The 18,164-nt window shown below is 42.9% G+C and overlaps 1 protein-coding gene and 1 pseudogene across 1 annotated transcript in view; both read right to left on the reverse strand.

The window, feature by feature from the left end:
• Nucleotides 1–3,023, reverse strand: part of LOC129557430 (putative ATP-dependent RNA helicase DDX60) — a 60,548-nt gene extending 57,525 nt beyond the window's left edge. Inside the window, 3 exon segments of the mRNA XM_088838343.1 lie at nt 2,194–2,257; nt 2,260–2,346; nt 2,990–3,023. Coding sequence (XP_088694469.1) covers nt 2,194–2,257; nt 2,260–2,346; nt 2,990–3,023 — 185 coding nt within the window.
• A 10,006-nt stretch (nt 3,024–13,029) lies between these two features.
• The window catches only part of LOC148777245 (uncharacterized), a 62,404-nt pseudogene continuing 57,269 nt past the window's right edge, over nt 13,030–18,164 (reverse strand).

Raw genomic sequence — 18,164 nt, forward strand, 5'->3', positions numbered from 1 at the left:
TCCTTTAGGATGGACCGCAGTCCAAGGGACTCTCAAGAGTCTTCTCCAACACCACAGTTCAAAAGCATCAATTCTTCGGCGATCAGCTTTCTTCACAGTCCAACTCTCACATCCATACATGACCATTGGAAAAACCATAGCCTTGACTAGACGGACCTTGGTTGGCAAAGTAATGTCTCTGTCTTTTAATATGCTATCTAGACTGGTCATAACTTTCCTTCCAAGGAGTAAGCGGCTTTTAATTTCATGGCTGCAATCAGCATCCGCAGTGATTTTGGAGCCCAAAAAAATAAAGTCTGACACTGTTTCCCCATCTATTTCCCATGAAGTGATGGGACCAGATGCCATGATCTTAGTTTTCTGAAGGTTGAGCTTTAAGCCAAACTTTTCACTCTCCTCTTTCACTTTCATCAAGAGGCTTTTGAGTTCCTCTTCACTCTCTGCCATAAGGGTGGTATCATCAGCATATCTGAGATTATTGATATTTCTCCCGGCAATCTTGATTCCAGCTTGTGCTTCTTCCAGCCCAGCGTTCCTCATGATGTACTCTGCATATAAGTTAAATAAGCAGGGAGACAATATACAGCCTTGATGTACTCCTTTTCCTATTTGGAACCAGTCTGTTGTTCCATGTCCAGTTCTAACTGTTGCTTCCTTACCTGCATACAGGTTTCTCAAGAGGCAGGTCAGGTGGTCTGGGATTCCCATCTCTTTCAGAATTTTCCAGAGTTTATTGTGATCCACACAGTCAAAGGCTTTGGCATAGTCAATAAAGCAGAAATAGATGTTTTTCTGGAACTCTCTTGCTTTTTCCATGATCCAGCAGATGTTGGCAATTTGATCTCTGGTTCCTCTGCCTTTTCTAAAACCAGCTTGAACATCTGGAAGTTCACGGTTCACGTATTGCTGAAGCCTGGCTTGGAGAATTTTGAGCATGACTTTACTAGCGTGTGAGATGAGTGCAATTGTGCAGTAGTTTGACCATTCTTTGGCATTGCCTTTCTTTGGGATTGGAATGAAAACGGACCTTTTCCAGACACTGCTGAGTTTTCCCAATTTGCTGGCATATTGAGTGCAGCACTTTCACAGCATCATCTTTCAGGATTTGAAATAGCTCAACTGGAATTCCATCACCTCCACTAGCTTTGTTCGTAGTGATGCTTTTGAACAAGTGATGCCCACTTGACTTCACATTCCAGTATGTCTGGCTCTAGGTGAGTGATCACACCATCGTGATTATCTTGGTCGTGAAGATCTTTTTTGTACAGTTCTTCTGTGTATTCTTGCCACCTCTTCTTAATATCTTCTGCTTCTGTTAGGTCCATACCATTTCTGTCCTTTATCGAGCCCATCTTTGCATGCAATGTTCCCTTGGTATCTCTAATTTTCTTGAAGAGATCTCTTGTTTTTCCCATTCTGTTGTTTTCCTCTATTTCTTTGCACTGATCGCTGAGGAAGGCTTTCTTATCTCTCCTTGCTATTCTTTGGAACTCTGCATTCAGATGCTTATATCTTCCCTTTTCTCCTTTGCTTTTCACTTCTCTTCTTTTCAAAGCTATTTGTAAGGCCTCCTCAGACAGCCATTTTGCTTTTTTGCATTTCTTTTCCATGGGGAACTATGGACGGAGGTTTGTGACATTGTACAGGAGACAGGGATCAACTTCATTGTAAATCATTACCTTAACTAAGAGTAAACAGCAGACATCAAGATTTTCAAATACCTATCACAGTACTTGAACTAAAATCTGAAACAAAGACAACTGGAACAATCACAATATAGCTTTTAATGTTCTCCTAGAATTAAACACAGGACTAGTTTTAAGGGTCTGCAGAGACTATCTAGCATTCAATTTGCTTGTCCAGTGAAGAATCTGTAAAATGTTCCAGTTCTAGATTACTTGGAGAAGGAAATGGCAACCCACTCCAGTACTCTTGCCTGGAAAATCCCATGGATGGAGGAGCTTGGTAGTCTACAGTCCATGGGGTCGCAAAGAGTTGGACATGACTAAATGACTTCACTTTCACTTTTCAGGTTGGGGCATCTGGATTGCTAATAATGATTAAGAACTTGAAGCAAATATTTTCAATAGAAAAAGTCTGACAGGAGGTGACTGTGTGTATAAGACACTTTCTGTACACCTAACAGCTGCTCTATTAAAATAGAGCTATTCTGAAAACATTATGCACTGTTACAAAAAACTCGCCAGCTCCTTGAACCCTAAACACTGCAGGCACCTGGCTATGAGCTGCTGATCTGCTCCTGCAGAAGCTCTGGATATTTTTCCTTCACAGAGCAGATTGTTTTCACCATCTGCACAGCTATACTTAAGTCTTTAGTGGCTTCACCTTGGTAAAGGATATACAACAAAACTGTTTAAAAAGGCCATCTAATAACAAATGTTTGATTATCCAAGATTAGTCACTTGGCCTGTCAACCTGTCCCAATTAAATTCACTATTTACTCAGCATTAACAGAGGTTTTGGAATACAGAAAACTCAATAAAATTAAAATGCAGCTATATATACTCAATCACCTCCATGGATAATTGAGAGGTAGCCATGTAAGTGTTGGAGAAAAAGAAAAATCTTGTAGTTCATGACAAAAATTAGGTCATTAAAACCCAAGTTGGTCTAAGTTAGGAAGAACACAAATCTTTCTCCAGCTAGTATTTCCATGCGTTCTCTACTATATTCAAAGAAAAATACTGAGATAACTTTAACAATCTGGCTAAAACTTGGCAAGATGTATTGAATCCTAACAATGACCAGACATAAATATGTGGTATAAACATTAGAGTCTTTAATTCAATTGGTCTGTAACCCCACTGGACCCAGACTTGGCTAATTCCTCTCCTGTTTTTAGGTCACAGACATATTCTCTCTTCCTCCTCACAGCTGGCCTTTCCATACTTCACACTTAGGGCTGTTTTGATTCCCTCTTTCTTCCAATCAACCTACACTTTATTTACAAACATTACCAAACACTTACCAATGCTATAAAGGCTACAAAAGAGATTTGACATGGATCCTCACTGCAGCCCCCGCTGCCCCAGCAGGGTAAGCCACTGCTAATCCTGCTTTCTCTTGCAGCCACCAACTGCAAATCCTGACACGGCCTCTTAATTAGAGCGACGCCAGAGACGAAGCCTTGTGCTTCTTGCTGCGGCAAGGTCCCCAGGAAAGACTGACTTTGCGGGTAGGATGGAAGTTAGTATGGAATGGCGGGGGGTGGGCAGCAGGGAACCCAATGACCATGTGCTCCGTGGATTCGCGTGTGGAGGCGATCAAAACAGATCAGCAGACTCACTCGGGAGAACAGTCAGTTGGCGGCGTACTGGCCCCTGGTCATGTCATCTGCCACCAACTTGCGTGTCTCTACCCAGCTGTGTCTCTCCTTCATCTGCCTCTTTTCATCTCTCCTTTCCGTTTCTCCTCTCTACTGTGGCAGTTGTAAAGTAGCACATAGAAACCACAGCAGCTTTTGGAAGAACTCAGCATGCCAGGCAAACACGGCTGGAGTTTTGCCCAGAGAGAAATGTTTGCTCTTCAGACCTCAGAGACGGATGACAGGCTCTTCTTGGGAGTCCAGCTGCCCTGTGGGTCCCCTTAACCATGCCCACATTCTCTAAGTAGCTGTCTGTCAACTCTGACTGGAATCAGTTTTAATTTTTTATTGCAGTGTAGTTGATTTATAACGTTGTGCTAATTTCTCCATAGAGCAGTGACTCAGCTACATATATACTCTTTTCCATTATGGTTTATCACTGGGCACTGACTATAGTTCCCTGTGCTCTGCAGCAGGACCTTGCTGTTTATCCACCCTACATACACTAGTTCATATCTACTAACCCAAAACCTCCACCCGCCGCTCCCTTACTCTCCCCCAGGGCACCCACAAGTCTGTTCTCTATGTCGGCGAGTCTGTTTCTGTTTTGTAGGTAAGTTCTTCAGTGTTGTATTTTAGATTCCACATATAAGCAATGAGGAATGGATTTTAATTTGCATATGAATGTTCTGTATCTTTGCTATTGGGCCCTCTCTGAGACTTCACTGCTCATCAATAAAAGAGGTAATAATACTTGCCATGGCAACTCACTTCAGTATTCTTGCCTGGGAAATCCCATGGACAGAGGAGCCTGGCGGGCTACAATCCATGGGGTTGCAAAGACTCAGACATGACTGAAGTAAGTGAGCTTCAGTCATGTCTGACTGAAGCTTCTTTCTCAAAAAGAAAGTATCTAAGCCTTTACTGTGGTGTTGGAGAAGACTCTTGAGAGTCCCTTGGACTGCAAGGAGATCCAACCAGTCCATTCTAAAGGAGATCAATCCTGGGTGTTCATTGGAAGGACTGATGCTAAAACTGAAACTCCAATACTTTGGCCACCTCAGGTGATGAGTTGACTCACTGGAAAAGAGTCTGATGCTGGGAGGGATTGGGGGTGGGAGGAGACAGGGACAACAGAGGATGAGATGGCTGGATGGCATCACCAACTCGATGGACATGACTCTGAGCGAACTCCTGGAGTTGGTGATGGACAGGGAGGCCTGGCGTGCTGTGATTCATGGGGTCGCAGAGAGTCAGACACGACTGAGCTACTGAACTGAACTGAACTGAAGCCTTTAATAAGAGATGAGTAGATAATCTACAAAAGAAATACAAATGTTGATAAAAAGTGTCCAACCTCTTTAGTAATAAAGATGATGAGATAGCATACTTTTACTTTCAAATAAGCAAAGTATATTTTAAGGTTAATAGCACTGGAAATCACAGGATAAGTCATTTCTCTTCCATTTTGCTGATGAGTATTAATAGGTACAGAGTTACTGCAAAGTCATTTGGCAATATGATGCTTTTGAACTGTGGTGTTGGAGAAGACTCTTGAGAGTCCCTTGGACTGCAAGGTGGTCCAACCAGTCCATCCTAAAGGAAATCAGTCCTGGGTGTTCATTGGAAGGCCTGATGCTAAATCTGAAACTCCAATACTTTGGCCACCTCATGCGAAGAGTTGACTCATTGGAAAAGACCCTGACGCTGGAAGGGATTGGGGGCAGGAGGAGAAGGGGACGACAGATGGCTGCATGACATCACCAACTCAATGCACATGAGCTTGAGTAAACTCTGAGAGTTGGTGGTGGACAGGGAGGCCTGGTGTGCTGCGATTCATGCTTCATCCAGCCCAGCATTTTTGTATGATGTATTCTGCATATAAGTTAAATAAGCAGGGTGACAATATACAGCCTTGACATATTCCTTTCCTGATTTTGAACTAGTCTGTTGTTCCATATCCAGTTCTAACTGTTGCTTCCTGACCTGCATATAGATTTCTCAGGAGGCAGGTCAGGTGATCAGGTATTCCCATCTCTTTCAGAATTTTCCACAGTTTACTGTGATCCACACAGTCAAAGGCTTTGGCATAATCAGTAAAGCAGGAATAGATGATTTTCTGGAACTCTCTTGCTTTTTTGATGATCCAACAGATATTGGAAATTTGATCTCTGGTTCCTCTGCCTTTTCTAAATCCAGCTTGAACATCTGGAAGTTCACGGTTCATGTACTGCTGAAGCCTGGATTGGAGAATTTTGAGCATTACTTTGTTAGCGTATGAGGTGAGAGCAATTGTGCGGTAGTTTGAGCATTCTTTGGCATTGCCTTTCTTTGGGATGGGAATGAAGACTGACCTTTTCCAGTCCTGTGGCCACTGCTGAGTTTTCCCAATTTGCTGGCATATCGAGTGCAGCACTTAACAGCATCATCTTTCAGGATTTGAAATAGCTCAACTGGAATTCCATCACCTCCACAAGCTTTGTTTTAGTGATGCTTCCTAAGGCCCAAATGTAATTATAGACTATTTTTTTATGGTACTTTATAGGATTTATTTTTTTTATTTGGTTAATATCATCATTGTATTTAACATCATTTAACAACATTTAAAAGACTCTGATGCTGGGAAAGGTTGTGGGTGGGAGGAGAAGGGGACGACAGAGAATGAGATGGCTGGATGGCATCTCCGACTCTGTGGACATGAGTTTGAGTGAACTCCGGGAGTTGGTGATGGACAGGGAGACCTGGCATGCTGTGATTCATGGGGTCGCGGTGAGTTGGACACGACTGAGCGACTGAACTGAACTGAACAACATTTAATGTCCATCGAGTCGGTGATGCCATCCAGCCATCTCATTCTCTGTCATCCCCATCTCCTCCCACCCCCAATTCTTCCTAGCATCAGACTCTTTTCCAGTGAGTCAACTCGTCGCATGAGGTGGCCAAAGTATTGGAGCTTCAGCTTTAGCATCAGTCCTTCCAATGAACACTTTAGAATGGACTGGTTGGATCTCCTTGCAGTCCAAGGGACTCTCAAGAGTCTTCTCCAGCACCACAGTTCAAAAGCATCGATACTTCAGTAATCAGCTTTCTTCACAGTCCAACTCTCACATCCATACATGACCACGGGAAAAACCATAGCCTTGACTAGACGGACCTTGGTTGGCAAAGTAATGTCTCTGCTTTTTAATATACTATCTAGGTTGGTTATAACTTTCCTTCCAAGGAGTAAGCGTCTTTTATTTTCCTGGCTGCAATCAGCATCCACAGTGATTTTGGAGCCCAAAAAAATAAAGTCTGACACTGTTTCCCCATCTATTTACCATGAAGTGATGGGACCAGATGCCATGATCCTTGTTTTCTGAATGTTGAGCTTCAAGCCAAACTTTTCACTCCTCTTTCACTTTCATCAAGAGGCTTTTGAGTTCCCCTTCACTTTCTGCCATAAGGGTGGTGTCATCTGCATATCTGAGGTTATTGATATTTCTCCCAGCAATCTTGATTCCAGCTTGTGCTTCTTCCAGCCCAGCGTTCCTCATGATGTACTCTGCATATAAGTTAAATAAGCAGGGTGACAATATACAACCTTGACGTACACCTTTTCCTATTTGGAACCAGTCTGTTGTTCCATGTCCAGTTCTAACTGTTGCTTCCTGACCTGCATAGAGTGAACTCCGGGAGTTGGTGATGGACAGGGAGGCCTGGCGTGCTGTGATTCATGGGGTCGCAAAGAGTCGGACACAACTGAGCGACTGAACTGAACAACATTTAATTGATTAATTAATTAAAACTGTTTTTTTAAATCAATTATTTAAGCTAACATTTTTTAAAACAACTTTATTTTAAAAATTTATATCACTACTGTGAAATCACAACTTAATAGGTTATAGCTCTTCTCAAGTATAAAATGCTTTACATACCTAATAAATTTTTTTAAGTTGGTGACACACTTAGATATATATTTTTTAAATTAATTTATTTTTATTATTTTTTAATGTATTTATTTTAATTGGAAGCTAATTACTTTACAATATTGTATTGGTTTTGTCATACCTTGACATGAATCTGCCCCGGGTATATACGTGTTCCCCATCTTGAATCCCCCTACCACCTCCCTCCCCATCCCATCCCCTTGGTTCATCCCAGTGCACCAGCCCCGAGCATCCTGTATCATCCATTGAACCTGGACTGGCAATTCATCTCACATATGATAATATACATGTTTCAATGCCATTCTCCCAAATCATCCCACCCTCGCCCTCTCCCACAGAGTCCAAAAGACTGTTCTATACATCTGTGTCTCTTTTGCTGTCTCGTATACAGGGTTATAGTTGTCATCTTGATAAACTCCATATATATGCATTAGTATACTGTATTGGTATTTTTCTTTCTGGTTTACTTCACTCTGGATAATAGGCTCCAGTTTCATCCACCTCATTAGAACTGATTCAAATGTATTCTTTTTAATGGCTGAGTAATACTCCATTGTGTATATGTACCAAAGCTTTCTTATCCATTCATCTGCAGATGGACATCTAGGTTGCTTCCATGTCCTGGCTATTATAAACAGTGCTGTGATGAACATTGGAGTACATGTGTCTCTTTCAATTCTGGTTTCCTCGGTGTATATGCCCAGCAGTTGCATTGCTGGGTCGTATGGCAGTTCTATTTCCAGTTTTTTGAGGAATCACCACTCTGTTCTCCATAGTGGCTGTACTAGTTTGCATTTCCACCAACAGTGTAAGAGGGTTCCCTTTTCTCCACACCCTCTCCAGCATTTATTGCTTGTAAACGTTTGGATAGCAGCCATTCTGATTGGTGTGAAATGGTACCTCATTGTGGTTTTGATTTGCATTTCTCTGATTATGAGGGATGTTGAGCATCTTTTCATGTGTTTGTTAGCCATCTGTATGTCTTCTTTGGAGAAATGTCCGTTTAGTTTGTTGGCCCATTTTTTTGATTGGATCGTTTATTTTTCTGGAATTGAGCTGCAGGAGTTGCTTGTATATTTTTGAGATTAATTATTTGTCAGTTGCTTCGTTTGCTATTATTTTCTCCCATTCTAAAGGCTGTCTTTTCACCTTACTTATAGTTTCCTTTGCTGTGCAGAAGCTTTTAATTTTAATTAGGTCCCATTTATTTTTGCTTTTATTTCCAATATTCTGGGAGGTGGGTCATGGAGGATCTGGCTGTGATTTATTTGGGAGAGTGTTTTGCCTATGTTCACCTCTAGGAGTTTTATAGTTTCTTGTCTTACATTTAGATCTTTAATCCATTTTGAGCTTATTTTTGTGTAATTATAGAGTATTAACAATGCTTTTAAAGCCTGCCAACAGCACTAGTTTGTTTTCGCCAAATTAATTTTTGTCTGGACCCATTTCATTTTTTAACAACTTATGATGGTATAATTAACATGACATAAAATCCACTCACTCTAAGGGTACAACTCAATGGCTTTTGGTAAATTTACAAAACTGTGTACAACCACTGTTACAATCTAATTTTAGAACATCTTCAACATCTCACAAAGAAACTATTTACCCATTTAATGCAATATATTATATTAGAAAAAATTAAAACATAAGCAGAGAACAGCATAACCCCCACCTAGGTAATAAACATCCAGCCACAGCCATTAACATAGCATTTTACGTGCATTTCTGGGAGTTCACGGTTTACATACTGCTGAAGCCTGGCTTGGAGAATTTTGAGCATGACTTTACTAGCGTGAGAGATGAGTGCAATTGTGCGGTAGTTTGAGCATTCTTTGGCATTGCCTTTCTTTGGGATTGGAATGAAGACTGACTGACCTCTTCCAGTCCTGTGGCCACTGCTGAGTTTTCCAAATCTGCTGGCATATTGAGTGCAGCACTTTCACAGCATCATCTTTCAAGACTTGAAATAGCTCAACTGGAATTCCATCACCTCCACTAGCTTTGTTAGTACTGATGCTTTCTAAGGCCCACTTGACTTCACATTCCAAGATGTCTGGCTCTAGGTCAGTGATCACGTTATCGTGACTATCTTGGTCGTGAAGATCTTTTTTGTACAGTTCTTCTGTGTGTCCCTTCCACCTCTTCTTAATATCTTCTGCTTCTGTTAGGTCCATACCATTTCTGTCCTTTATCGAGCCCATCTTTGCATGAAATGTTCCCTTGGAATCTCTAATTTTCTTGAAGAGGTCTCTTGTTTTTCCTATTCTGTTGTTTTCCTCTATTTCTTTGCATTGATCACTGAGGAAGTCTTTCTTATCTCTCCTTGCTATTCTTTGGAACTCTGCATTCAGATGCTTATATCTTTCCTTTTCTCCTTAGCTTTTCCCCTCTCTTCTTTTCACAGCTATTTGTAAGGCCTCCTCACACAGCCATTTCGCTCTTCTGCATTTCTTTTCCATGGGGATGGTCTTGGTCCCTGTCTCCTGTACAATGTCAAGAACCTCTGTCCAGAGTTCATCAGGCACTCTATCAATCAGATCTAGTCCCTTAAATCTATTTCTCACTTCCACTGTATAATCATAAGGGATTTGATTGAGGTCATATCTGAATGGTCTAGTGGTTTTCCCTACTTTCATCAATTTAAGTCTGAATTTCGCAATAAGGAGTTCATGATCTGAGCCACAGTCAGCTCCTGGTCTTGTTTTCGCTAACTGTATACAGCTTCTCCATCTTTGGTTGCAAAGAATATAATCAATCTGATTTCGGTGTTGACCATCTGGTGATGTCCATGTGTAGAGTCTTCTCTTGTGTTGTTGGAAGAGGGTGTTTGCTATGACCAGTGCATTCTCTTGACAAAACTCTATTAGCCTTTGCCCTGCTTCATTCCGTGCTCCAAGGTTTTAGAAAAGGCAGAGGCACCAGAGATCAAATTGCCAACATCCGCTGGATCATGGAGAAAGCAAGAGAGTTTCAGAAAAACATCTATTTCTGCTTTATTGACTATGCCAAAGCCTTTGACTGTGTCGATCACAATAAACTGTGGAACATTCTGAAAGAGATGGGAATCCCAGACCACCTGACCTGCCTCTTGAGAAACCTGTATGCAGGTCAGGAAGCAACAGTTAGAACTGGACATGGAACAACAGACTGGTTCCAAATAGGAAAAGGTGTACGTCAAGGCTGTATATTGTCACCTTGCTTATTTAACTTATATGCAGAGTACATCATGAGGAACGCTGGGCTGGAAGAAGCACAAGCTGGAATCAAGATTGCTGGGAGAAATATCAATAACCTCAGATATGCAGATGACACTACCCTTATGGCAGAAAGTGAAGAGGAACTCAAAAGCCTCTTGATGAAAGTGAAAGAGGAGACTGAAAAGGTTGGCTTGAAGCTCAACATTCAGAAAACAAAGATCATGGTATCTGGTCCCATCACTTCATGGGAAATAGATGGAAAAACAGTGGAAACAGTGTCAGACTTTATTTTTTTGGGCTCCAAAATCACTGCAGATGGAGATTGAAGCCATGAAATTAAAAGACGCTTGCTCCTTGGAAGGAAAGTTATGACCAACCTTGATAGTATATTAAAAAGCAGAGACATTACTTTGCCAACCAAGGTCCGTCTAGTCAAGGCAATGGTTTTTCCCGTGGTCATGTATGGATGTGAGAGTTGGACTGTGAAGAAAGCTGATCGCCGAAGAATCGATGCTTTTGAACTGTGGTGTTGGAGAAGACTCTTGAGAGTCCCTTATACTGCAAGGAGATCCAACCAGTCCATTCTAGAGGAGATCAATCCTGGATGTTCACTGGAGGGACTGATGCTAAAGCTGAAACTGCAATACTTTGGCCACCTCATGCGACGAGTTGACTCACTGGAAAAGACTCTGATGCTGGGAAAGGTTGGGGGCGGGAGGAGAAGGGGACGACAGAGAATGAGATGGCTGGATGGCATCACCGACTCTGTGGACATGAGTTTGAGTGAACTCCGGGAGTTGGTGATGGACAGGGAGGCCTGGCATGCTGTGATTCATGGGTCGCGGAGAGTCGGACACGACTGAGCAACTGAACTGAACTGAACTTACGTGCATTTCACATAGTACTCAAGTTGATCAATGAAATAACCTCTGTAAGGTGAGTGTTCATATAAATTATTTTACCAAAATAAATCCTCCCTTAAAAAATACTGTTCTTATGGAAAGTTTAATAAAGAAGTTTTGTAAGGAGTCTTCAAACTCAGACTCAGAAATTGCACTAAGAGAATAAAATGAGATATATTGATTATAGGACCCCTTATCTCTATAAAAGTTTTTTAATTAAAAAAAGAACCCAAGGCTGTTCCTGCTCACTGCAGGCAATTAGAGCTGGAAATAGTTTAATGACTAAAGTTCTAATGGAAGAATAGTTAACTATCTTAGGATGGATATTTCCAATACCCAGAGGGATATGACCCTAAACTCAAAGTGAAAAACGTTAATTGACTCAAAAATCATTCTGATGATATGTAGAATTATCTTCATATTCTAAATTCACTATTAGCAGTGAAAATTAGACAGAAACCAGATTTCTAAAATTGGTGAGCATTTTTTGAACTCTCAAAAGTATATTACAGTCATTACCAATTTTACCAATACAGCAAAATAATAAGATCACAGGATTAAAATTCTAAATAATTTGAAAATTCTGTTAATGATTTTCTGTTAGGAAATAATTTTATGCCAGGGACTTCCCTAGCAGTCCATTTACTGTTAAGGACTCTGCACTTCCAATGCAGGGGGCATGGGTTTGATCCTTAGTCTGGGAACTAAGGTCCCACGTGCCACGCAACATGGCCAATAATTTTTCTTTAATTTCCTTTTTAAAATAACATGCATTTATTTGGCTGCACCAGGTATTAGTTGGGGCACACAGGACTCCTCATTGCAGTGCACAGACTCTCAAGTTGTAGCGCGGGCTTAGTTGCTCTGCAGCATGTGGGATCCTAGTTCCCTGACCTGGGATCAAATCCACGTCCCCTGCATTACCAGGCAGATTCTTAACCACGGAACCAATTCTTTTGAAAAACTGTATTTATTTTCCCTCTTCATCAAATTTCTCCATTCTTGTCTCATTAAGAGCTGCTGTAGTCCCCATCCTTTCACTAGTACATGGATGTGTGTCTGGCTGTCCTAAGTGGAGGCAGAATGACCGCCACACTTAAGGACAGAAGCACTGGGGTCAGGCTGCCTCTTTTCAAATCCAGGCTCTATTACTCATCTGGGGTTGACAGTGGGCAGATGGGGCTTCCCTGGTGGCTCAGACAGTAAAGAATCTGCCTGCAGTGCAGGAGACCCAGTTCAGTCCCTGGTTAGGAAGATCCCCTGGAGAAGGAAATGGCAAACCATTCCAGTATTCTTGCCTGGAGAATCGCATGGACAGAGGAGACTGGCGGGCTACAGTCCATGGGGTCACAGAATCAGACACAACTGAGCAACTCACACACATACATACCCACACACACAATGGGCAGATTATTTATTCAAGTATCTATTTCATGATCTGCAAAACACAGATGACACTAACACCTCCCTCACAGAGTCACTGTGAAGGTTGAACAAAGTGATCCACAGAAACTGCCAAGCACTGCTGTTATGACAGTAACTGCCCAGTAAATGGCAGCATTTTTATCATTTCTATACCTCTCTGTTAAGCCTATGATAATTTCCATAAAACAGGTAAAAATAAAACCAAGTCATGTCATATAGAAAACTTTGTGAAATTCTAAGTTTGTCTTTCAGGTGGAAATTACATTACGGAAAAACATCTGGTTTTTGTACTTGCTCTGCATAAAGTACACATAAAATCGAAGGATATCAGATGACTGGCCAGAGAAGAGCACAGCATTGACCTTCATTGACCAAGACTAAAGGATTAAAAAGTTGAAAAGGTGTATCTGTAGATGGCTCAGGCCCTCATCAGCAATAATCAGAAAATACGGACAACTGCCTTCCAGGAAAGTGATCCACTCTCGTGATAAGCACCCAGAAAAGGTTGTTTGAACATTAGTGTTGGTATTATGCTGAAGATGGAGGACTAATGCCGTTCTCAGAGCAAGAAGTTCTGGAAGTTGAAACATGCATGCTCAGCATCCTGGGAGGATGGACAGATAATTGTGAAATCATCATTTCGTTCTCTGCTAACTTCACTGGTTAACATATACCGTGGAAGCCTTTAAAGGAACGGGTTCCAACACAGTCGTGTTCTGATTCACAGTCAGGAAATAGATGCTTGACTGTCATTTCGCAAATACATCCACAAACCCCAGTTTGGGTTTGAATACACGTGTCTCCTTTAACTCAGTATTTACCACACTTTCCCTTTCCACTGTAGTTCTTTTCCTCTCCAATCACACTTCAAAAAGAAAAAGGAAAGAAAACTACCAAAACCAAATGGTGGCTACAAATCATCCACAGGGAAGGATAGGGTGGATCGCCCTGTAGGGATGGTCTCAGGTCATCTGGAAGTAGCACTGGTTTTTATCAAAAGACCACAGCTTGTGCACTGCTTGCAAGAAGTCAGAACGTTCAAACACTTAAAATAATGTAGATCACAAAACAACTAGACAGGCACGCACCAAAACCTTTAGTTGTAGAATGAGAAGGAGGTGGTGTTATACACATATGAAGTCGAAAGTGCTACAATTTCACTAGCCAAGAATCTTCCCTTGGACGTATTTACTGCAGAGCAAATAAGAACAGAGCAATGCTAGCAAGTTTGGCCTTCCTCTGGGCTCACACTGCTGAGTTTTGAAGACAGAGATGGATTTACTTGGAGTTGGGAGGCTAGACTGGAGACCAGCTTGGCCGCCCTCCTCCAGCGTCCTGTATGTCCTGACAGGAAAGCTCCAGTAGGTCAGAAAGAGAGAAACAAACATCAAATAATATCGCTTACACATGAAATCTAGAAAAATGACAGAGTGATCTTATTTGCGAAGCAGAAATTGAGACACAGACATAGAGACAAACGTATGAACCCCAAGAGGGGAGGAGGAAATGGGAGGAGTTGGGAGATTGAGACCGACATTTATACACTCTTGATACCATGTATAAAATAGATGACTCATGAGAACATAGTGTACAGTTCAGGGAACTCTCCTCAGTGCTCTGTGGTGACCTAACCGGGAAGGAAACCTAAGAAAGAGGGCATATATGTATATGTGTAGCTGATTCACTTTGCTGCACGGCAAAAACTAGCAATTTTGTAAAGCAACTATACTCCAATAAAAATGGATAATAATAAATAAATATGAATGTTCTATATCCTCAATTAAAATACAGAGATTGTCAAAAAAGATAAAAGTGCAAAAGCCAAAAAAAAAAAAAAAAACAACCAAAAAATGCTCAACTCAGTCATTTCTGAACACTGGGATTATGGGTAATAACTTTTTCTGCTATCCCCTCTAAATTTTCTAAATTTTCATTGATTTATTTCTCTTTGAAAAAAGAAAAAATAGACTACTTACAAAACAATGTCACTGTAGGTTTTAGTTTTCAAATCACGGAAAAGAACCCCACTGTTGCATGTTATCTTGAAGAAAGCAATGGCAAACTGTCCTCCTTAACTAATTAGATTCATGAGGCAGCATTCAAGCAGGTAGAAGACGTACAGGTCTTGTCCAAACCACCACGAGGGCATGACTGTCTCTGAGCCCACCCATGTGTCTACACGGGCACTCTTTTTCCTCCTAACAGACACTTCACTAGCTTCACTACTTTCCATCTCTGTGAGGAAATTCACCTCTACACAGCCGACAGGCCAAACCTGGTCCCTGGTCCCTGGTGGTGTAATGGCTCAGACTCAGCACTCTCCCCGCACTGACCAGCCACAGGCTCTGGTGGGGACCTGAAACCCTGCTCCAAGTCACTGCAGGGCGAGGCCCACTGTGACCAGCAGCCTGGGGGGCCCACACTGCTGGCCGTCAGGAGGGGGGCAGGCCACAGTTTAAGGAGTCTGCTATCTCTACAAGCTGGCGAAGCAAGGAAACGGATTCTCCTGGAGAGCCTCCGGGGACCGGCACTCCTGCACCTTGACTTTAGCCCCATGGGACTGACCTGCAGAACTGTAAGGAAATGCATGGGGCTGTTTCAAACCACTAGATCTGTTGTACTTTATCACAATATTGTAAACTAATATGGTCAGAAAGTGATAACACATTTGTCAGCAGCAGAAATATGGACTTTGTGTTATAATAAGAGGTAGCATTAGCCAAAGCCACTATGTGTTCAAAATATGCTGACCTCTTTACATTTGTTCCCACAGTAACCTTCATAACAATACCATGAGATATGCACTATTATTTTTATCATTTCATAAATGAGATAAAAAAAAAACTTAGAGGGGTAACATAGCAGTAAATGTCACCAAGATCCAAAACCCTGTCTGGCCCACAGGTCTGCCCACAGTTTTCTCTGTGACCTGATCCACCCTTCAAGCTCCTCAACTGAGAGCCTTTCACTGAAGGACAACTGATTTCACTCTGGCTTCTCCTTCGGGTCACTTGTTGAGATGGGAAGTGTTCCGGTATGTATGGTATTCTGTGGTTGTTCAGGGTTTTTAATGAGTTGAGGAAGTGAAGCCTCAGCAACCCCTGACCCAGTCCTTCCCCTTCCACCCAGCATATTTCAATAGCACCAGAAGCTCTAGTCTCACTTTCCACTTCAACAACCTACTCCTGTGACCACACCTGGACCTTGTCCAGCATGTCGACAATCACAAATCCCTCTCTGTGAGTGTCAGCCCCTCCCTCCAGCTGCCTCCCCTGGGGACCTCCCAGAAGCGGGTCCTGTTGGGTGAGCTCCGAGTCAGCACCTCTCCATGCCGCTGCGGGCTCTCCTCCATACCTTGCCTGCAGCTGAGAATCTGGATCCACTTTCCCCAGCGTTCTCTCTGGACACAGGGGTAGTTAACCCTGCTCGTGTCCCATCAGACTGTTTGTAGACATAGCTGATGCCTTTCCCCCAAGACTTCTGCATGTTCTACAGTGATGGTAGAACTGATGGTACAACTCCACAATCCTTGACATTCTTCTCCAGTCCTCTCTGATGACAGGACATCTCTGTTTTCAGTTCTCTCTCAACTTTGTGATGAACACACACCCTCTCGGTCTTAGAGTCTGAGAATACACCAGGCACTACCAGACCCAACACTAACCCCCTACGATGGGACCAGGCACTGCCTCAAACATCCCAGTTCCTTCTTCCTCAGCCTGTTGTACTTCCCCTAGACCCCGGCAACTGGAAGCCACTGCTGTTCATTCCACTAGCAGACTCAGGTCACTTCCATTGAAAATGCCACCAAGATCCACCTCCTGTGGCACTTCCTCCCTCCTCTTTTTGGCATGGCTCCCCCCTGTGGTCCACACACATTGTCTGCACCCCCTCCCTTTCCTCTGAGTCCTTGGGATCCTTTAGTCCTTGACACTGCTCTTCAAACACCAGGGATGCTCAGTGGTAGAGCAATCCAGACGATGCTCCCCTGGTTCACAGAGCGCTGGCCTCTCTCTGAGACACGCGGAACATTTCTGCCAGTCTCTCCTCTCCTAAGAGCTTCTTCTCCCTGGGTGTCAGTTACAGTATTCTTCCCTAGATCTATTTCTCTTACTCTCTTCTCTTGGGATTAGCGTGATCACTGCTCAAATTAGAAGCCTGAAGATCGCTGGGCATCTTCACTCAAATCCCAGTGAACCTGAGCTCCTAGCACCAAGAGAATCTGGCACCTCTGTGCTCCTGTTTTCCCAGACTGGCACAAGCATCACCACGCTCACACGGATGGCTGAAACAAGCGCTTCCCTGCCAGACTGCTGGCGGTCTCCCCATCCCATTTCCACCTGGTGTCTGGGCCACTGGTGAGCATGTAAGATGGAGCCTGACTGACCCTGTTGAACACACTTCAATGCTTTCTAAATCAACCTCATTATGCTTCCTTTTTGGGACCTTCCAACCATTTGATAAGCCTCCTTCCACTGATGAATCTAAAAAAGAGTGAATATATGTGTATGCATAATTGATTCACTTTACTGTACATCTGAAATGCACAACCACAAACATTGTAAATCAACTCTATTCCAATAAAAAAATTGTTTTTAAATTTTCTTCTCAGTTCTTTGGGACTTCATTCTATTTTGAAAGATCCCAAGTATGTGTAAAATATCAGTAAGATGTGTATGCTTTCCTCCTACTCATCCGTCTTGTGTCAGTTTAATGCTTAGGCTCAGTCACACACCCTAAGAGACCAGAGGAGGTCTGTCCTCCTCTACAGCTTCCCAGGTGGCTCAGTGGTAAAGAACCTGCCTGCCAATGCGGGAGACACAAGAGATGCAGGTTCAGTCCCTGGGTTGGGAAGATCCCCTGGAGGAGGGCATGATAACCCACTTCGATATTCTTGTCTGGAGAATTCCATGGACAGAGGAGCCTGGCGGGCTACAGTCCACGGGATCGCAGAGTCAGACACGCCTGAGCACACAGGGTACACACGGGATTTTAGGTCTCACAATACCTTGACATCCTTTTAAACCTTGGTGATGACTCATATCTTTAGGGATCAGGACAAATGCTCCTCAGGAAGCAAAGTAGGCCCCTGACAAGGCGGGACAGGGTCAGGTGGGGAAGTGGCCACTGGAAACAAGACCCTGAGAGGTTCCCATCCTCGTGGTTGCTAACGGTGGTTGGGGTGTCTGAGTGGTGGGGGGGCTGTTGGGGGAAGCGCAGTCCCCAGGGGCAGAAAGTTCGCTTGACTGGTGCCTGCAATGGTGACACTCACAGCAGGTGGGAATGTGGCCTGTGCTGCTGTTTGACTTCAATCTGAGCTCTGGAGGAGTCCCTTGGTCATAAAACTAAACCAATTAGACCGGCTGCCGGGGGTGTGTGTGGA

The sequence above is a fragment of the Moschus berezovskii genome, chromosome 7 (genome assembly GCF_049115385.1).
Source record: "Moschus berezovskii isolate FMDL1 chromosome 7, NW_MosBer_1.0, whole genome shotgun sequence".
Lineage (NCBI taxonomy): Eukaryota > Metazoa > Chordata > Mammalia > Artiodactyla > Moschidae > Moschus > Moschus berezovskii.